The sequence below is a fragment of the Vigna radiata genome, unplaced genomic scaffold, assembly GCF_000741045.1.
Source record: "Vigna radiata var. radiata cultivar VC1973A unplaced genomic scaffold, Vradiata_ver6 scaffold_264, whole genome shotgun sequence".
Lineage (NCBI taxonomy): Eukaryota > Viridiplantae > Streptophyta > Magnoliopsida > Fabales > Fabaceae > Vigna > Vigna radiata.
Genome location: NW_014543984.1, coordinates 370,637 through 393,331, shown reverse-complemented (window position 1 = coordinate 393,331; position 22,695 = coordinate 370,637). Strand labels below are relative to the sequence as shown.

Sequence of the window (22,695 nt, the reverse complement as noted above, 5' to 3'; positions counted from 1 at the left end):
ATAAAGGAAATTTCTTCTTGTACCTTCATAGTCTTTTACTGAAATGACTTATTCTTTATTAAAAAAATTGCACTTCTATGTTGACTTCCAAATTTGTATTCTGAATATGTAAATTTATAGTACGAATATGTGAGCCGCATTTTGTAAAGAACATACTTCTACAAAGTTTCGGATAGCAAATGAAGTGTATTTAGTGAAATACCTCATGTTTTGGCAAATGAATAAATTAATTACAAAGAAATAATAATAATAATAATAATTAGCACATGAATGAAAATTTTGCAAGAGGAAATAAAAACTAGATCTGGTTTCTTTAGAAAAAAAAAGGTTTTCTATTGACTATGTAAACTTTTTTAAGTTAAAGCAATGACGATGTAAAATTAATTTTACCTACTAAATTTTATTTATATTTCATTTAATTATTCTCACTTCAAGCATTGGGTCTTACTTTTACATTCAATACATATATTCTAATCCAAAATAGTGAGTATATTTTTGCCTGTTTTAAGCAAACAACTTGTGATTTTTGTTTATAATTAAGTTTGGATAAGAAATAACTGTTGCCTACAACAAATTTTATTCAGAATTTAAGCTCAGTTGACAAATAGTTAAAAGAGAACATAAGACAACCATCGCAGTCATCCAACGCTCCTGCAGAGTAACAGAGGCAGAAACAGGTTGTTTTCGGACAAGAAAGCTCAAACATTATTGCATTTTAAACCAAATATTAAAGACTTTCCTTTGTTATACAATTATTTTATTTCAAAATTTATTTATATTTATTATTATTCTCTAAAATAATTATTATTCAAAATATTGATAAATAAGTATTTTGAAGATAAGCAGATGCAAAACTTAGTAATAGAATAGTACATTTCATGATAATAGTAAATATAAATAAAAATTTTAAAAAAATTATAATATACCTAATTATAAGTGACTTTATAAAAGATGAAAGTTTTAATCAGTGATAATATACATAATTCTTATTTGTAAATGGAGGTTTTCGTATATCAAATGCACTCAGGAAAAAGACTTTTAAAGAAAAAAGTTGACGCTACAGTTTCCAAACACACTCCAAAACAGTCTCTTCCAGCATCTCAATAAATTTCTTTCTCCATCTCATATATTTGTGTATTTAAAATTGTACAATGTGTAAATTTTATTATTTAAAACATTTTTTATTTTATATTTCAAAATATATGATTTTTGTATTATACAATTTGAAATGAATTTATATTTCAGATTATATAATTTAGAATGTATTCTTTATTTATATCTTAGAAAAGAAAAATAAAAATTTATGGAGGTGCAGTTGAAATTACGGAGGTGTTGGAATAGATTCAAGGTGAATGTAGCTATTAGAGTATACAATGTATGAAATCAACTCATTTGAAATAGTACATTTTCCTCATACTGTATTCAAATCACGTTTCACATTTTTCAGATAGCTTCACCCTTTCCATCTCAGTCTCTTGCATCCGTGAGATGAATGTAACTTCAAAATCTTGGCTCAATGTATCCTAGAAATTCCTAATTCAATCTATGGTATAATTTGTTCATAAAAATAGCCTCTGATACATTTGACTGTTAAATCAACACTAATATACAAAACCAACCCAGGATTTTTCTCCATGAATTTTGTTGTCGAGCAGTGTCCCTCCATGCATCCTCGAAAAACCTATTTTCCAGTCATGCTCGTGTTACAATAATTTTTAAGAGTAACATACCAATACACGATGCCATCACCACGGTCCCAGGCAGAATTCTAGTGACAGAAAACAAAAACACCCTTCTCCGCAGCCACCATCCTTTTGGCTGGAGTAGTGCCAACGATTCTTTCCAGCTGAAATGTAATCCATAAAGGAAAGAAGTAATTATTGTGACGAGAGAGACGCAAAAAAGGAAACAAGATTGCAGGACTAGCAGTGTATACACACACAGACTATATATATGCACACATACACACACATTAAGAGCAAAACCAATTATGTTGCCACAATATCGAAAATTATCTTTCCCTGTTGCAAAGGTGCAACATATAATAAACATTGTATGCGAGAAAATATCCAAAATGTTTAATCAGTTATACAAGTCAACAAAAGTCTACAGTTTGTCATCATCTATTATCTATAGGCATAATCAAATGAAAAATGTAGCAGTAAGACAAATTAGGAAGCAATAATATACAAAGCCATTTAATCTCAATATCTACATTTACATCTCCCGTTCTACTTTTTACTCAAGTGCATATAAACCCACACAAACCAAATTCTAGCAAGTAACAGTACAAAGAGGCAACAAAAGAGAATATTATTACCCGAAGCTTGTCAAGGCAGGAAAAAAGGACAGTGCAAGTCATATTGTTAGACCCATCAAGCATATTCACAATCTGCAATAGCAAAAGAATAGCAATGAAGGCTTAAATCTACATTATGTTTTTCGGTTTTATGCAATTATAGAAAACAAAAAAAAAAAAAGTTCTAAATAGCAGATTATTATTATAAAAATGTTTCCAATTTCTCCATAGTAATTAGGAAAAAATGTATGCAGAATCCTCCTATTCAATTCAACATATTTGTATTTCCTTTCTTTAAAGGTTTTTATTATTACATATAGAGATGATGAGAAAGTGATAGGATTGATTCTTATCAATAAAATAATTCCTTATTTTCTTAAATTGTTAAGGTTAAACCATGAACACGAATTTGATGAAATGCATGTTATAGAGACAGATGAAGAATAATAAACTGAAGAGGGCTTTTCTGGTTGTGCCTTTTAAAGTCTGCTGACTGTACTGGAGAACAATTCCAAAATTTTAGCCATAAATTTATTTATGGACAGGTTTGTTTCCTTAGCTACCATAGGAGGCTTTGCATGTTGGATTTTTCAGTTTTCCAAGGTTGACCATGCAATAGAACAAGAATGTTCTTTTAAACTGATATATTTTCTCAATTTCATTCATTTACGTAGACATAAGAGAATTACTAATTCATCAGTTTTATACCCTTAGTGAACTCTTTTAGTCAAGGCGAAAAAAGTATCTGATTTTACAAGCGAGCTTACCTCAGGGTAAAATTCCTTCCTCTCTGGAAGTGAATATATGATTAAATTCTGAACCCCTCGAATCTGCCATCAAGAAACAAACTAATTATTTAGTATCAATAAAAATATAAAAGCAGAGGATAGACCCCCATAAGAGTAAAAACATCGGTCTATATCATGTACACTTCAGTTTTTGGTGTTTTCTATTCATAATAAGAAATCTAGCTTGGGTAACGGAAATTACACAACCCAAACACTCGGCACAACCAAAAGTGCTAGTATGAACATAGTCCTATGAATGCAACTGATTTTAATTGTTCATTATTCTAATTAAGCCTTCATAAATTTAACTCGTAGATTCAACTCATAAAAGCTTGCTTAATATAAAAATAATATTAACAAATTTATCGATGACATATATGCATAACATAAAACTCTTAATACAATAATAATCCAATTTTTCCACGTCATAATAAAAATGGGTATCAAATTACAATCATAAAGTGTCATAAAACATTATAACTAAATAAGATTAATCTACATAAATGAAATAAATCACATAAATTCATAAAAGCATTAAATCTTTATGTGAAAAAGAATTCAAAAGGAAATTAATTTTTTTCAAATAATATCAGTCAAAGAAAATACTGTCATTGTTCAATAAAAGTGGGACAACAATTACATTCGATTAGAAACTCATTTATTTCTTTTTTAACTCGAGATTTCAAGTGAGTTCACAGGTTTACTCTTTAACCTGTCTCTCAGTTTGGATAATAAACTGTAAAAGTTTAAGAGTTAACTGAAGAGTTTGACAACCTCTTTTTATTTCTATAACTTCAAATTCAACAGATACTTAAAAATCTAATTTGGTTCCGGAAAGATTGGTTGCTTTCAACCTCGACAGTACATGTCCACAAAAAGTGGCCTGTTTCATCTCTCGAGACCAATTTGTATGGAAAAAAATTCCGGGGACAAAAAGAACACAAACTGTCAGTTTCAGGATTAGATGTTTAACTCTTCAGCATGTATGTTACTTACTGCATGCCATGAACTTGAAAAACGGCCACAAGATGTTACTTTTATTTTTTCACAAAACATATATAAAAATAATCAGGGGCCAGAAAAAAAATGACAAGAAAAGGAGGGAGAGGGAAAAATAAATTATTCTAATCCATGCAACCTTATATCTGTGGTAAAAATGAGATCTCTCAGTGTAAAGCATAACTTTTCTACTTCCTTCATAGAACCAAAGACGTGCACGAGAGATATCACTTTGGGTTGTATACCTAAATTAACAAAAAAAGACCAGTCATCAACACAGGAACTACTAGGAACTTGGAAAAAAACGACTGACATTAAATAATATTCAACTATAAAACAAACAACACGATGACTACGGAAATGGATCCTTACTCCCCAAGCAAACAAAAGGAGGCATTCTGTGACTTTAAGAAATTACGGAGTCGAATAAATTCAAAGTAAGAACTGGTAAATAACATTGTCCCTCCCTGCATCAAAGATCACATCAAAGAAAACCAATATGTTAGTGTATCAATTTAAATTATCTCATGCATAAAATATAGAAAAAATGTGAAAGCTTCACTAAAAGTTACCTGATCTAAATCTTTTATTCTGGGGAAAACCTGCAAGACAAGAATTGTTTATTGTTAATTAAATTATCCATTTGTCAAAAAAAAAAATGTATAATAACAAGCAAATAATGGTTATACCGCTTGGACCATCCTAATGCGCCAATTTAAAGAAATTGAACAGAAAAATTTTGATCACAACGAAGTAAAAGGATATGCATAAAATAGACAAGACTTCTACCAAGGTATGCATTAGTAATTGACACAGATTCATCATTACTAAACACAAACAAGGTATAGCAGTCCTAAGCAAGAATGATTAAACTATTTTTCATTCAATGAGGGATAATAAGCAATATTCCTCTGATGTCCATAATTACACAGACAATCGCAATGAAAAGTAAAACCATTTTTTTGCTATATTATATTTATCTCATTTTACTTGACTTGTTTAAACTGCATTATTAACAAAATGCCATGAGTAAAAATATTAACTGACAAGAACTGCTCTTACCCTATTCTAATATGGCCTAATAACTACTAGCACATGAATTCATAAATAATCATTCAAGGACATAATCAGTTCATTGCTATTGTTTGATATATGGAATCCTAAGATTTAGTTACAAAGTTCAGATTATAAACATTCCTACTGCTTCTAAAAAGTAATGGTGGAAGAAAGAACATATGTGGGTCAAAATGAACTAGACTGAGAATTAGATGAGAATGGCATGTGGCAAAAATATTTTCATTAGACATCAGGGAGACTAAACCCAGACAGCGGCTTCTTAGCACCACACAATTTTAGTAACAATGGAAATCCATATTATAGTTTGGCATACAGGATTATTTGAGCAATGGTTTTCACTTATAGGTTACTGTTAGAATAAATAGCCTTCAATAGGCAGAGGCTTCTTTTCCCTCTCATACATTGTATCTGATGATTAAAACCTAAAAATATATTTCTAAAGGGCTTAAGAGATCCCTCTCACAATCTTCTATTTATATATATTAAGGAACTGCACTAGATACCTAGGTGCAAAACTAGGTACAACTAATAAATTATCTAGCACACTACACCCTACTTAGGCTTAATGATGATACATAGATGTAATTATTCTAAAATGATGTATCCCAAGTTATTATAAATATGAAATTCCAGAAGAGGAGAATACACTCTCTCAAATTCATTCTATATTATTGTGTATCTTTCTAAAGAGTTACAATGGTCATTTGAAATCTGGCTTGAGCCAAGTTATTCAAAAAATAACATTAATGACATCAAATTTTCAGAGTATGGATAGATAGTTCTTCAAAACCAATTCAACACATCAATATTTTCAAAATCAAAAATCCAAAATGCATACCTTTGTAATAAAATAATCAAAACGGGCATCATCAGCTTCTACTATTGAGTCTACATCAAATCGTTCATAAATCTACAGGGTTCAAAATGTAAATGATGTGTTAGCTCAATATTAGAGTGACGCACAAACCTATAGTAATAAATCAAAATATAAATTGATGACACTACACAAAAAAATTAATTGTCAGACCACAAGAATCAAGAAGAAATAGAAATTATGCAACGTTGGTATATTATATTAAAAAATCATGAAAAGAAGACCAATTAGTTTGTTCACAGATCCTTGAAACAAGAGTATATTAGCACCCTACTTTTTGGATTATTGAACATCCATTAAAACATGCTAATTTTGTAAAGCAATGATACTACAGTCATTCCTAAAGATTTACAGACGAAATAAACCATCTTCAAAAATATTACTTAATTTTTAATTATTTACAGAAAGTATATAACAACAATAAAATGTGTATAGCAAGGAAGATAATATTATATAACTGACTTGTTTTGCTTATGTACTGGCTAGTAATAAAAAAGAACGAATACTTTTCCCATATACTGCCTAGTAATAAAACCCAAGTTAATTGAAGTGCAATAACATTGCCAATTAGACTATAAGAAAGATCGATGGGTTTCCTTCCTATCTGAAAAACCAGGCATCAACTAGACCTAAATTGCATCACAATTGTATATGACCAAAACGCAGAATATTTATTCAAGCAGCCAGCAATACTGAAAAAGATTACTTGTCTTATTTCCGGTAGCACTTTGTGTAAGACACCTTTGTATTCACACATCAGTTTCACCTGCAGATATCAAATAGAAGTACTGATGACTAGAATATTTAAAAATTAAAAACAAGTATTAGTTTTGGTGTAATTGCCTCAGAGAGGGAAGACTCAGAGACACGTGCATGCACATATTTTGATTATCGTTTTCATTTCACTAGGCATATCAACAATGTCCTCCATAAAATAAGTCTGAAAGATTGAGAACTTTTCAGTCATGATGCATCTTTAACTTTAAGCCCTCCAAGGTTGAAGGCTACCAATAAAAAATAGCAACCCACGACCACACAAACAAAAATTGACCAGCACTACGGCTGATCATGATGCCACTGAAAAGCAAAACTGTGTGCGTGTGTATTGCGTTCAGAAAAAAAAAGTTTTAAAATGTACATAAAGGATTGGTCATTCTTAATTCTCGAAAATTGTCAACAGGGATGCAAAAGCATTGACAATCAGGAAACAAAGACCGAACAAATTGAAATTAGAACTGACAATGAAAATAAGATTGAAATAAATAAATAAATAATGAAGGGTGTATAGAAAAGGATGGTAAAGACAAATATGACAGGTAAAAACTGTTCACAAACAGAAAACTGAGTGAAGAGGATACACACTCAAAAATAAAATTGAAAAAAGCCAAACTGAAATAAAATGAAACAATAAAGAATAGATGAAATATTGCTATTCAAGTACATAATCCCTATCCCATAAAATATTGGGTGCAGCTTCCAATTTCCAAATCCCTAAAGTATTGCAATTTAAAATATGAAAAAAATAAGATGAAATTCAATCGTGTAAGATGGCCAATCTCTGCCATATCAACCATATAGTAAAATGATGGAAAGCAAAAGCCGTCAATGACGAATTGCAGTTCTGCTAAAATCCTGTGCTGTAAGGATATTGCATGGTAAAACAGTGCAAAAACCTTGAACCTACGAAAAAGATAGGCAGTGAAACCATATATGTTACATACCTTCCCTTCATAATTAACACACTGATGATTGAATGAAGCATTTATATCTGCAACAAGGAAATGAAAAGATTATAATAGACTACTTGGCTATGTTTCAAATGTTCACAAAAAAAAGGATTGAATGGGAAAGGCATAACTTGGCACCCCGCATATGAAGGTGCAATGCAGCATAAGTTTAACAATTTCAGAAAAGGAAAATTAAAGTCAAAATTTCGCCAATGTGATTAAAAACATGATTATTATGATAATTGTAATGTCAACACAAATACCCAAAATCATTCACGCAAAAAGGCAGGATGGGTGACCTTGTGAAAAAAATAAATAAAAACAATACATTTTTCTAGAAACTAACATCCCATTATTGAACAGAATAAAAGAGATCTAGCTTCCTCTATAAAAGGTAAAGGCAAACAGAATAATGCAAATTTGCTCTCAAAAGACATCACTAGAAGAAGCAAGGATCATTACCTGGATTTGAATAAAAACCCAGTATTATTGTTTGCCTGTAAAATCTTGCGTGATCATCAAGATACCTAAGAAAATATACAAATATACAATCTCAAAATTCTGGTGTAGAAAAATCAGAATTGTATATCTTACTTCCAATACCTCCCCCCACATACCTTTACTAACCAAACTTTAACATGTAATTCATAGATCAACTAAAAAATAAATGAAAGATAAGAGAGTTCAAGTGCAAGTCAAAGAACAGACTTATTCTTTTATGTCTTTGACAAACACATCGTTAGCTTAGAAAAATATTATTTTCCATTAAATATTCAATTGTATTCATATAAATCAGTGCAATATATACTGCATTAACTCAATAGACGCTGTATTAATTCAATATACTGAATTTTGTTCATTGCATCTAACACAAGGGCCTGCAATAGGGTATGGAGAGTTTATGAGAGGAGAAGGAAGAATGAGATGTAACTGATTTAACAGTTAGGGGAGGTGGAAAATTAGCGCTCTTATAAATAGAGCTCCTGTACATTGTATTAGGCAGTTTTTAAATTCTTTTGTAGAGACAGGAACCATTATCCTGTGGAGGAGGAAAAGGCTCCCTTGGAGGTGTAAGGGCGTACAATTGATTGAGATATCAATATAGATTCATTCTTTTTACTATCTGTTTTCTTGATGGAGAAAGTGTGAGTTGAGTTAGATACGTTTCCTAATCCAGAAACCTAACAGCCTGTGTGAAACTCTTCTTCCATCTCACACGACGGAACCATATTGACAGATATATAACACCAAAACTCTAGCAATTGAAATGTAAAAATTATGGTACTCAACATTTCTTAAAGAATTGTCAGAGCTATGAAACATAACTCTACCAATCACAACAATGGTTTTGGTGAGAAATGTAAGATAGGTTTTTACAAACAAGATACCACACTGGCACGGTTAAAAATGGAAAATCTCCGATCCTCCAAATAAACACCACTACGACTTGAAGCAGACCCTTCATTATAATTTATTCTGTTAGCTTCATCTCAAGATAAATAGCTCCAATTAAGTAAGTGCTAAATTAAGAAAATGAAAACAGGGGAAAAAATTGTGGGTCAACACTAATAAACGAGAAAAGAAAAATAACACAACTTTAACATAGGATAGTTACAGTAGAATATACCAAGGTCTAATGCGCATTACATCTGTTCCAGGTTGCTTGGATGGTAAGCGGTTCAAGTGTTCAATAACCGTATGCACATGAGACCAATTCTGGCAAGTTTTTAACATCAATGAGAAACAACATTCATATAGTAGTCAAAATAACGGGAAAATCAATTTGTTACAGTAATTTAAAGGAAGATCACTACAGACCTGCATTGATATTACATCTGCATGATCAATAATCAGAACCTGTTTAAGATAAATAATACTGTCAACTACATATTTTATGCCCCACATGCAGGGTAACTACATTTTGAGATACATTTGTCACTAACTAAATATGATCTAACAATAACAGTTAGGAAAACTTACCTCTATGGATGAAAGAAAATCTACATCTTTTTCCTTATTACTCCCGGCCTCCTCAATTTTCTAGAAAATTGAACAATCTGATGTTATAAGCAATACATTTATAAAAGATACATCACACATTCATAAGACTAAGGATTACTAATAAATAAAAACTTTAAATTCATATTTTAGAAAAGGAACAAAATACGGAGAAAATTTAAAAAAAAATAATAATATTAAGCACGTGTATTTTATACATTAGTAGAAAACCACATGATAACTAGCAACACTATTCCAATGAAGTTATAATTTTCAAAAAAAAAAAAAATTGGGTCTCTATACTTGACATAATTTTTATTTTTATTTAGTTTAAAAAACACTAAAACTTTTCTCTTAGATGAAAGTTGTTATGAATCAGACCCTAATAGAAGTTGTTTATTATTTAGGGTCACTTGTCAGAAAAGCAATAGAAATCAATTCGCTGTGAGGATGAAGCAGAACCTAAGCTCTAGATACCATATGAAATAGTGAAAGAAATGAGGGGAAATCTCCCTTTTGTGTTTTTGCATACATATAGGGTAATGTATTTATAATAATACGAATGTGGGCTAAGCCCAAATACAAATGAATATGTAAAAATAAAATAATAAGAATAAAGACAATGTTCCCCTAATAAACATATATGGACTATGTTTCCCTAATTAACATAAACACAATATTTAACAGGGACTATTCCCTCAAAGGATAATATCATATTCATATACAATGTTTTTACTAAACAACTGATATAAATTGGTCCAATGTTTATCTTATAGAAAAATTGCAAATAGATACTAAAACGGCATTAGAATACCTAATACCTTTTAGTTATACCAGAAGGTATATGAACTTGAAGGTTGGACACAGTGCCCAAAACTGAATAAAGTTAATTCCCAACAAATATAAAGTTAATCTAGTGGGAGCAAAAGAAATCTCTAGAGTCGGATACGAATAAAAAAAGCTAAAATAAACGGAAATAAAAATGCTTACATTAACCAAGCATAGTGCTGAAGCAATAATAATGTCAGAGGTATGGAAATCACTGAACAACTTGATTGTCTTTCTGTAGAGAACAAAGCATAAAATTTAAATTAGAACTGAAATATCATCTCACATTGCAAGTCACAACAAATACAAACTGAAAAATCAGCTTCCCATGGGATTGAGGATGCTATAGTAATATCGTGCATATGTATCTAAGCATCGTACTATAGAGCCCTTTTTGTCTGAAAGTTATTTGAAAGGAACCATCACTACATAAAATTGGCTTATTCTAAGAAATGTAAGAGGGCATAGATAGGGAGTGAGCAAATTGATTTTAACATGGGCCGATGAGAGAAAGAGTAGCAGAGATAATGGAAGAATACAGTTCAATAAGTTAAGCATTTGGAATAATCTAAAAGGTTAGTATAGACATTCTATAATGAATGTTGTCCTATACCCACATGTTCACAAAGTCACTGAGAGTGTCATTGATAGGGTACAAGAGAATAAATCCTGGATATAAAGAATATATGCAATAAATGTCACTATACAAAATACTTTTCTAACCCTTCTGCAAAAGCTGAACTAAACCATATATGCCATGAACAAAAATTGTTATAAATGTAACCAACATGAGAGTCTGAGTGACTTAGTCAACATGTCAAATTGTTCACTGGAGCTAAAGAAGTCATTTTATACTTTCCCTAACGCCTCTCTCTCCTATTGATAGCATTGATGACTAAACAAATAACAAAGGATCTTTGGTACCATATTTAAAAGAGAGAAACTGCGAATAAATATAACAAATTTCATGTGCTGCACACACATGATTATTCTTATACATAATAATTCTTATACATAATAAAGAAGAGATAAAATTATAAGGAACAAAATTAATAGGTAGTAATGGAAAATACTTGGTAAGATATGTCCCTAAATCATATCATATCTACTTATTTTGAGTAACCAAATCACATATCTCCCTCCCCTCAAGTTAGAGCATGTCATATAAGACAAGCTTGTCACAAATTTCGTCAACACAAGGTCCCTCCAGAGATTTAGTGAACACATCAGTCAATATGTTGCTAGAGCTGACAAAGTGAAAATGACAAAGCTAATAGATATTTCCAAACATGACTTTCTCATTGTCAAAGTGACAATCAATCTTAAATATGTTTTATCCTCTCAAATCATATCATCGACACTCCACCTCGAGTTGGGATGTATTATGTATCCAGAGAGAGAAAATGGATAGATGATGCAGTGGCTGTCTGAAAGCAAAAATTACTCAGAGGAAAAGATGGTTGTAGGAAAAGAAAATTAATCAGAGTACATGACAGTTACTGTTGGCAAACAAAAACGCCCAAAGGACACGCTAACTACCAAAAGCAAAGATGCTCAAAGGACACGACAGGTATCAGAAAGCAAAAGTGCTCAGATGACTAGGCAGCTGCCAGAAAGTAAAAGTCTCAGAGTGTGGCAGGCACTCCAAGGGAGCAAAATTGTCCAGAAGACAAAGACATGTCAAACAGCAAAACTAGTCCTCGCATAAGCTAGTGGTGGTCAATGGCTGGAAAAAGCTCACCGAAAAAAGAAACTCAATAGAAAAAGCTTGCCAAAAATAAATTCATCAGGAAAATGACGGTGATGGAAGGTAAAATAAAACAAGAAAAAAAAAACATACAATTTCTAAGAAATTCACATCTATGTGCAATGGGCTCAAAGGGAAAGCAGCGCTTTGGGTTCCCATCTCATTAGACTCTTGATAAAATGTTGTAAGGATCAGTGATGAAATAGATCATACGAGAGAAATACAGAAGGAATATAAACAATTTCATGTGTTGTGTACACTCAAGTATTCTAATTCTATTTTATAACAAAGAAAATATACAATAATAAAGAACAAAACCAATGTCTAATAATGATTTCCCTATCAAATTGTACCATACCTCTCAATTTAATGCAATCAAATCTTCAACATACCCAATACAAAGTGATAATCCATCCATGAAAGACTAGATTTGATGTGATATAAAGAGTGTTTAAATTATCAAAGAAAAATTAGTATCTTGAATGTCTCCAAACATTAGTTGTTAGAGAGGTTGCCAAAGTCGTGTAGTCTCAGTTTTAGTTATAACCAATATCAAACATCGATATTGGATCTAGCAACAATGCTCTCCTTCTTGCTTCTCCATTAGTTCACATTTCCACCAATATGAACAAAATACTTTGTTGGAAATCTCACATTAAATAAAGATAAAGCAAATTTACTATCTAAATCACACCTTACATGCTAGTTTCGACACTATAATAACAAACAATTAGTGGAAATACCCAAAAGGGGATCTCCTATCAAATGGTCATCCTACCTAATTGCCAGTAGAATAACAAACAATTTTGGCATTGAAATAATCTTAATATAATAGGCCATGTTCAGGTGCACTTCTTATGCACCGAAGAATAAATTCATTAAACAATGCTACGCATAAGAGTATAATTATTACCTTGTGAATTTGATGCCAATCATGAAGTCATCCTCATTATTTCCACCAAAAAGCATTTGAAAGTCAGATGCTTTGGAAGACTTATGAGGTTTTTCATTTTTGGACTCGTCAACATTTTCTATATCACCTGTATCTTCTTCACTTCCATATTTAGTGGTAAATCGATCCTTATGTTCAACATTGACCTGAAAAAATAAAAACAATTTCCATAGAGGACCAAAGGAATTATTTATTTTGCGCCAGGAAAATACAACAGTAAGAGAGATAATATTAATAAGTAACACTAGCACCAATGAATCAAACAAAATTTTGGTTTAATGTTACATGTATATGCAATATTTTGGCCAACAAAATAATAATGAAGGTTCGATGCACACATCTATCCCTCATGTTAGAATTTTACTACCCATGAAATTTGAAATGCATTAAAATCAATAATATGAATTGTTTATATCCATTATACAAACATTTGTTGACCTTCTCACATTATGAACTACTCAATAAATGAATCCTATCTTCAATTTTTTACTTTCAAGCAGGGATTTTCTTTTGCACTCGTCTTGACTCTATCAAATGGTGTCTTCTTCCATGTTTTTCATTTCCTTTGTTAATTGTTCTTGTGTTGGCTGTGAGACACTAAACACCAAAAATGGGTTTCATACCCATTCATGATATTTATACATGAGTTTCAATCATTCCTGGTTCGTCTTGAATTTCCTTTGATATGCACCGATTATAATCTTGTTTCTATTCAATTTATTGTTCAATCTAAATTGTTGAATTGTTCTATATGTTCCACTGAATTGCTAAGACCAAAAGAGACAAGAAAATGAGTTTCACACCCATACACGTGATTTGATCCATGAAGTTCTCTAAATTCTAAGCTCCTTTTGTGAATCTAAGCGAAATTCACTGAATATTATGCTTTATCTTAAAAAGTAAAGTTAAATTTAACTCAATCTTACAAAACTAACTTGTAAGGTGTTAAGGTTTTCACTCACTTATATATAATAATTTGGTCACATCTATAGTCAATCTAAAATCTCCAACAGATCCTTGACATGCCAAGGACTATACATCTCAAGCTTGGAAATAGATATTTATGAGTGATCCAATAACAGATAACGGATAGCACAAAAAGCCCAACAACCCTTTGATAAGATAAACTCCTATTCCATCTTAGAAATAGACTTTAAGTCTAACTCAACTTCACAAAACCAGTTTATAAAATATAAGGTTTACACCCACTTATGTACTATAATTTGACCACATCTTTAGTGGATATGGGATCTCCAACATTTTCTATCATTTCTATGTTTTACTTTGTTCATGAGTTCTTGCTAGATCACTATAACACAATGCATGGAGAGATCTAATTTTCTATTGTTGAAAATCAATTGTATGCATAGTTTGACAGATAATATAATTCCCCAATACATACCTAGCTTATATCAAGTAAAGACAGCTAAATTTTATGCCATGTGGATCATTTCAGTTAACTCATTAATAAACATATTATGCAAATAAGGATCAATTCAAACGCTTGGCATGACAATACTTTAAAAAATATATTATACAGTGAGAACACCAAAATACCTTGTATGCTGAAGGTGTAAGATGTAAAAGCCTCTTTACAACACGGTACAAAATACTTGCTAGCGGCAATAATATTAAAACCTAGAGAAACAGAAAAGTATACATAAAATATGCTTAGCAATTATTAAGTAAGAGCTTACTTTTAACTTAAAGTTCATTAAAAGAAATACTAAGTTTATCAAGAACTACCACAAGAAACAGAAAGCACATATACATGAAGATATGCTTAGCATTTCTTAAAATAGAAGCATACTTAAGATATGCTTAGCATTTCTTAAAATAGAAGCATACTTTAAACTTTAAGTTCATTTCAGAGGAATACTAAGTTAGTCAATTAAACAAGCAACAAAGAATTGGGGAAAGGGGGAGCATTATCAAATCCACCATGAAATATGAATTTCAGGTAAACAAAATCCATTAAATATAAGGTTAAATAAGTTTTTGATACCTCTAAAATTGACCCACCTTTAAATTTGTACCTCTAAAATATTTGCAATATTGTTTATACCAAAATTTAATAAACATGCAAATTTAGTCCCGACACTAAACTTATTACTCTTGAATTAATTGTGCTGACATGTCATACTAGTAAGATACTGCTAGGTATGCTAGGATGAGACACTGTCAAAATAAACATGTCAGCGTCATTAATTCAAAAGTAACAAAATAACTATTATGACCAAATTCACATACTTATTAAATGTTTGGGTATCAAATTCACTGGGAAAGAATTGGAAGCATCAATATTAATACAAACCAACTTTGAAGGCACCAAAAACTTATTTAACCCTTAAAAATGTTAAGAAATAACATGTTTGTTTTCTACTTGACATATATTTCATATGACAAAGTAAAGAGTACTACAAAAAATAGATTGCAGAATATTGGGTAATGCTATTAAAGTAAAACAAGAAAAATATGCATCATAATAAAACAATTAGGAACCTTTACCTTAGGTCGGGTAAAACCTTGATCTCGAAATTTATCACTTTCAGTATACTCTTTAAGCTTCGTCAGTTTGGCATCATTTTTTTTCACAGAGTCTCTAGTTCTGAAGACATGATTGAGCTGTGTATAAAAATCACTATATCAAAGACGTTCAGAAAGTCCATAACTTCATATAGAATGATTCAGATATACACATACAGAATGCATTATGTACGCATCCATAATACTTGCATCTTCAAGGCCTTTGAGATAGAAAGGCCTCTTATTACAGTAAAGTATATCCCGATAGCTGCTGCCTGAAAACACATCAAATGAAGTCAATGATTAAAAAATGGAAAAGTCATTTGTTTTTTTTTTAGCATTTTCTAATTTCCCTCTACAACCAAAATGTAATCCCCCATCAGACCAAATGTCCAATAGAAAATAGAAGAAATAGTAAATTTTCTGAATACACAGAATTTACACTCAGGGGTAATTAATGATTATGATTGCAAATGTACAACAAATTGTAATTGATAATTATCATTCACAATCAACTTACAAAGGGAGAAAAACATGTTTTGTTTAGGTGAACTCATATCTTTGCCCCCAGATGTCTTGTAGACATCCATCCAATGCTCAGACAACTTCTCCTTGAGACCGTGACAAGAATTGATATCCAAATCCTAAACAAAGAAAACAAGAAATAACAATGTATTGTGTACTTCAAGGCAAACAGCCAAATGAAGGGTGAGAATATCTATATTTAACCAAAGTGAGATTGCGAACATGTGTGCATGTGAGTGCATTTTACATAATACAAAATTACAATAAAGCTTCAGACTGGCAAATGGCAATGAAAATGTGCTAAATTTTGCATTTTCAGAGGTTGGAAGAAATGAAATCTACCATAAACCCAAAGAATATTTTGACGTGAAATACCTCCATAATGTTCTTTCCTGTTCCTATCCACTTGCAATTTTTCATGCCAATTGCTGGAGTCTCCCAGCTAAATTTCACATTACTTTTGCAGTCAATTTCTTCTTTCGATAAACTATGTTGCAAATGTAAATCGAAAAGGCTGCATGGAACAAAAATGTCAAATTAAAGGATGGTTAAGCTAGAATAAAAATAAAAAATATATACAACCGACGTAGAACGATTCAGTGACACAAAATTAATGCCAAGTAACAAGTTAGTAATAATAAGGTTCATTTCGAAAAATTCACAACATTGAACACTGGTCAAAATTATAAACCACGTTTAAAAAATATTTAACACGGAAGCCAACTATAAAAAAAATTCAAAAAAATAAACATAGATTGAAGAGTTTTGACACATCCAATGGCCACCTATGAGCCCTTTCCTCCATATATACCCACATTTTCAGAGGATACCTAGCCCTTACCCACTCCCTAGTTTCAGTTTTTTCTCTCTTCTCCCTAATGAAATTTATTCTTCTATTCCAAAGGGAAAAAAATAAAAAGATAAGTAGCATTAAAAAACCTCAAATACATTGAATCTTCACAAGCTGTTTGACCATTAATTCCAATATCGTCTTCATCTGAATGAATCTCAACATCTTCGGTTTCAGAACCTTCTGTTAATCCAGAATCATTTTCATCAGGATCTTGCCTCAAATTTTCCACAACTTTGCTTTTAGTAGACTCATTGTCAAACCCTTATAAAACAGATGGTAACAATGCATCAATTAGAAATCAGAAACAAATAACTACATTTATATAACAGTGCCTTGACAAAAGGATTTTGTTTTGTAAAGCCTTGCATACATATCAAAGCTTCTTGCCTTCCACATAAATATGTAATACTTTCAGTTGGACATACAAAAATTTGATTAAAAAGATAAGAAAGCATATTAATTGTTAAAACACGGGTAGTGGGAATAAAATTTTCCCAGTGATATACAAAACATTTGTATTCCAAATTGAAGAGTGTACAGTTTCAATGAAGTGTATTTGTCCTCCCTGCAATGTCATTTTGCTAGTGTGTGGAGACAACTAGATTGGTGTAAAATACACTATGGATAAGCAAGAAGATCCAATAGAAAAATATTCTTTAGCATTGTCATTTAAGAAGATTTCAATTATTTTTCCAAATTGTTCTTAATCTCACTAAAGAAGGACATGAATATGGATAAAAGCTCCTAAAGAAGCACAAGAATATGGATAAAAACTCATATTTGCCTTTCAATAAATAAATCCAAGTATAACAAGAGAACTAATAAATGTTACAAAATATCTAAAACCAAAATATGTGACATGGTTAGGTTCCCAAATATCCGAATGAAAGGTAGAGAAATTTGAGTCACATCATTCTTCAGTTTGTTTTGGAAATGATGACCAAACATGATTTCTTCATTGGCATGATTCGCATTCTAACACTTGAAGTTAATTAAGACAGGAGTTTTTGTCTTTGACTTTACTAGACTTAGGCCACCTAAATGACCATGCAAAAGTTTTGGAGTTGAGATAGCAAAAAAAGGACACAAGGGACAACAGTGCATCGTGAAGCTTTAGGTTATGTGACAGTTAGGGTTGGGTTGTGCTCCTCGAGTCACACCTAATTCTTACTTCACCTAAAGAAATGACAATGGCATCACTAGGTGGCAGCCAGACAACGTGGCTGTGGTGGTCCAGCAGCACGCTCTGCTACCAACTTGAATTGGGAGATGATAAAAAGTCACTAAGTCTCTCGCTCAGCTGATGTATATTTTATATATATGAAAAGAGAAGAGTATAATACAAAGACAAGTTATATCCTATAACACCCAACGCGTAAGCTAGGTACATACACCCAAAAAGCAACTTTATGAAAGTTAAACAACACAATAACAATCACAATTTTAATCATATAATCACAATATGTTTAATCTAACCTTCTCCTTCACCATGGTCATCCTCTAGCATGCTATGAGGTTTACGGATGTCTACAACCTTGTTTTTTTCCTCCTTGTTACCTCTTTTCTTTTTTTTCTTGCCTTTACCTTCTTCCCTTTTCCTGAAAAGTGCCAAAAAGCAAAGCAAATTTCTAATTTTTGGCAAATAAAGACAAAACAAAACAATTTTCAATACCAGCCCAGTATAACATTCAATCATTTAATTAAAGGAGTATATAATAAGGGACTAGTGTAACTCAGAGTTGACAAACATTCTTAATAGCAAGAATTTAATTTGTTGGCTAAATTGCAATTATGGTCTTTGTTTAATTACTGATTTGCAACTTCTGATTTTTAGGTACCATTTCAGTCCCTAGTTTTAAAAACTCCATAAATTTGGACTAATATTTAACTCTGAATAGGTTTATTTCTTTTATATTTACATTTTAACTAATTAAGTTATTTTTTAATAGCATCTTAAATATATATATATATATATATATATATATATATATATATATATGTTTAGTCTTAAGTTCAATAGAACCAAAATAAAACAAATAAATTAAGAAAACTTTCACATGATAAGTCACTGTTGGAAAAAGATTATTTCAAGGAATTCTAATATCTGAACTGACAAGCTCAAATACAAAGAGACCATACAATTAAGAGAGCTTTCACCTCATAAGTCACTTTTGGAAAAAAGATTATATCAAGGAATTCCAATATCAGAACTGACAAGCTCAAATAACACAGAAACCTAGTGAGATGAAAGACTACCCAAACTAGAACAAACAAGCCATGGTATTACCTTTTCAATTTAGAAGCCTGTAGCGTCTTCATACTGTTCAGGATTTTCGATTGAATGATTTATCTGCATTGAGTTAGTGTCAGTGAGAAAAATAAAATAAGTACCAAATTTTATAGTAGACAATAGAGATATAACACCAGAGCATAAATCACTTTCGCATAGAAATTTCAAAACCATGGCATTGAAAGTGAACAAGACTAGAGAGATGATTTTGAAGGTGAAATGAAACTTGAGTGCATGGTTATCAAACTAGCTGATTAATTGGTACAATTGGAAGGAAACTCTCTTTTGGTGTAAACTCGGTAGACTCAGGAGTGAAGTCAGTGAACTCTCAGAGTTTGGTGCCAAGTTGGCGAGTTCGAAGGAGAAAATTTTGAAACCCGAAGCAACAGCAGCATAGTTATTTGGTGTGAGAGACTAAAACTCACCTAATGTAGGTTTCACCTTATGCGCAGCTTTTAGGATATGAAGGAAAGTGTCACTTTGCAGTGTGCAGAAGGAAGAGAATTTGGTGTAATGTTGTGCTGCAGCCTTTTTGGAGAGGAAGGTAATACAGGTTATTACTTAGAACAAATGTGTGCCTGTAAATGTAAAGAAGTCACCAGTCACGGCGGTAAGCTACCCCGACGAACGGCAAAGGAGCCACAGTTAGGGTTCTGCGACGGCGGCCTTTGCAATCTTTGAACTTTGAAAATCAGGCTCCCCAACTCACTGCTAAAGGTTATGTTTGGATGGTGAAAGTTTGGGTGCAAAAGAGAACTTTGTCTGACAAACAAAATGTATATAAACAAGACTTGATTAACCCTAAATTAATTTTAGGTTGTTATGTCTATTACTAATATTTGTACCTGTGCAGTATTCTTTATTTATATTTAATGTTTGATAATAAAAGTAAATTTTATAGAATTAATTAATTTTATATGTTGTGTTTTAAATTAGAATAATAATAACAATTAAAGTAATAAACAATAGTAAATTATCAAAACATTGTGTATATATTATTTAAATTATTATTAAATATTTTTTATGATGATTAGATATAATATAATATTTTAAGTTTAAAATAGATTAAATAAATAAATAAATTTGTGTAAAAAGATTCAGCATATATTGTCTATAATAAATAATTAAACTTTTATTTCTAATAAATGATTTAATTTTTCAAATCATTTTAATAGTAAAAATAAAATATAAAATAATGTATAAAAATTAATGTAATAATTGATAATTTTAAATATTTTATTTGAATTGTATAACTGAGACCTAAATGAATAATTTATAAATATTTGTAAAGTTTGTGAATTTATATTATATTTAATAAATAAATTTGGATTTAGATTTTGAAAAAGATAAATAATAAATAAATATATTATAAATACGACAACGATTATATTGAAAATGTGTTGCTTATATATCTTGTTTTTAAAAAATAAATAAATATTTATATACATGTAATACAGGGAATATTTTAAAAATATATATTTAAAATAAATTTAAGTTTATGAAATATTTTTGGATATAATGTTCAATTGTGTTTCGATAACTCTTTCTATATGGTAAATAGGATAACATGAAATAAAAATATTAGATTTTATATGAAAATATTATGGAATGAAACTGTTTGTGACAATGATTTAAAATTGATTTAAATATTCTTTTAAAACTAATTGATATATATAAATATTTTGATAGCAGAAAAAATATATTTTAATTGATATTTTAATTTTAATTTCTTGATTTTTTATTTGGTCATCATGTCTTTAAAGTTTAGGTGTTGTTAAACCTGAGTTAGTTAGTCCCAACTTTTTCTTCTTTTTTAGATTTTGTTCTTTCTTTTTTTTTAGTATCAAATTGAAAGTTAATCTTCTTTAATCACACTTATTTTTGTCCAATGGTTCTAAAAGAAGTTGTTTTAGGTTGTTATATTGTTGTCTTTTCCTTTTTAGTTTTCACAATATGGTATTTTAGTTTTCACCTAAACGGATTGGCTAAGTTGAACAATCGAGTTGAGTTGACGATCTAGTTGGATGAGTTGAATTATAAAATTTATGATCATAGCCTTAGTCCTCTAAATTATGATCATGTTTATAAAATTTCAAAAATCAAGGAACTGTAAAACTTCTTTATTACATAAAATCTTCAATTGTAAATGTTTTTTTTCTCTTTGATTGGAAATGATTATATTAATGAAATGTAAAGATTAGTTCGCTTATGTTTTGGTTGTTTGAACTTGTATTTATATTGTATCTGTATTTTTTTTTTCCGTTCATTTTGTGAATTATTTATTAGTATTTGAGGTTTTTGTTTTCGTGCTCAATATTGACATTTTGGTGCCTTAGTGACTGATTTAAGAGTGTGAAAATGCATCTATTTCGTTTATCCTGTGTCTTGATGGTTGTTTTTGCATTTGGCTAATGTTAGACTTAAATGTTTTTATAATTAATGTTGGTTGATTATTAAAGACATGTAGTTTAGAATTATTTCCTCTCTCACATGTTAATGTCCTTAATGAACTCAGCTAGATCTGAATCACAAGTTTTAAGCTAGTACATTCCTGATGATTTCTAATTTATTTGTGTTTTATTATGGACAATTCATCAATGTTTATTACAATATGGCTCTTCATCCACTTTTTGGTCATGAACCATATTCAATTTTTTTATTGGAGTTATTGCAGTTACTGCATAGCTTACAGCACATGTTTTATATTTCCTTAATTTTTTTATAACTAAAAATATTTATTCTTTTAAATATAATATTATAACTAATGTAAAGTTACATTTTCTGATTCATTTTACGATAACTAACCTGAAATATGAGAAGTTGACTTTCAAACAATACTGCTAAGGTAAAATTTGATTATGATGACTGTGAATTTTCAATTTTTTTCCAACATGTAGGGTTGGTGTCATTTTTCTTTATACTATCTCAATTTTTTTTTTCTTATTTGTGAAGGAAGAAGGGTCATTCTTGCTTCCAAAATTTGCATAACTAAGCTTTATAATAATATTTTTAAATTGTAAATGAACACTTACAGGATGGAGGAATGGTTGGGCTTACTCGGATGGACGGGCTGACTTCTCACACTTGCTTCCTTATCCTAAGCATAGCAATAGCAAGTCACCCTCACTCGTTGCACCCTTCCTTCTTTCTCATACACTGCCACTCACATATCCATTTCCAACACAACGCACCTTACACATTTTCACCCATTA

The 22,695-nt window shown here is 30.6% G+C and overlaps 1 protein-coding gene across 4 annotated transcripts; it reads right to left on the bottom strand.

Annotated features, from left to right (window-relative positions):
• Nucleotides 1–1,332: 1,332 nt before the first annotated feature.
• Nucleotides 1,333–20,224, bottom strand: LOC106755208 (U3 small nucleolar RNA-associated protein 25). Of its 4 annotated transcripts, XM_014637324.2 has the most exons (25): nt 20,103–20,224; nt 19,909–20,011; nt 19,481–19,543; nt 18,670–18,791; nt 17,280–17,454; nt 16,716–16,854; nt 16,336–16,459; nt 15,993–16,090; nt 15,798–15,914; nt 14,847–14,927; nt 13,251–13,435; nt 10,753–10,825; nt 9,745–9,804; nt 9,583–9,621; nt 9,392–9,480; nt 8,227–8,291; nt 7,759–7,805; nt 6,744–6,803; nt 6,002–6,073; nt 4,659–4,688; nt 4,459–4,553; nt 4,226–4,331; nt 3,067–3,129; nt 2,321–2,392; nt 1,333–1,846 (listed from the first exon to the last, which is right to left on the bottom strand). In XM_014637324.2, exons 3-25 carry the CDS (start codon nt 19,510–19,512, stop codon nt 1,769–1,771), a joined length of 2,022 nt encoding a protein of 673 aa, XP_014492810.1. In that variant the 5' UTR covers nt 19,513–19,543; nt 19,909–20,011; nt 20,103–20,224; the 3' UTR covers nt 1,333–1,768. The 4 variants fall into 4 exon arrangements, with proteins under 4 accessions (XP_014492810.1, XP_014492809.1, XP_022633892.1 ...); XM_014637323.2 differs by having other exon boundaries at nt 19,909–20,224; XM_022778171.1 differs by having other exon boundaries at nt 17,289–17,454; nt 19,909–20,224.
• Between the last annotated feature and the right edge of the window lie 2,471 nt (nt 20,225–22,695).

Coding starts and splice junctions, on each gene's coding strand:
- LOC106755208 (XM_014637323.2), bottom strand. CDS start 19,512: ATGAAGACGCTACAGGCTTCTAAATTGAAAAG. Junction 6,074..6,743: donor TGCTACCGGAAATAAGACAA/GTAATCTTTTTC, acceptor TGAACCCTGTAG/ATTTATGAACGATTTGATGT. Junction 4,689..6,001: donor TTGATTATTTTATTACAAAG/GTATGCATTTTG, acceptor CTTGTCTTGCAG/GTTTTCCCCAGAATAAAAGA.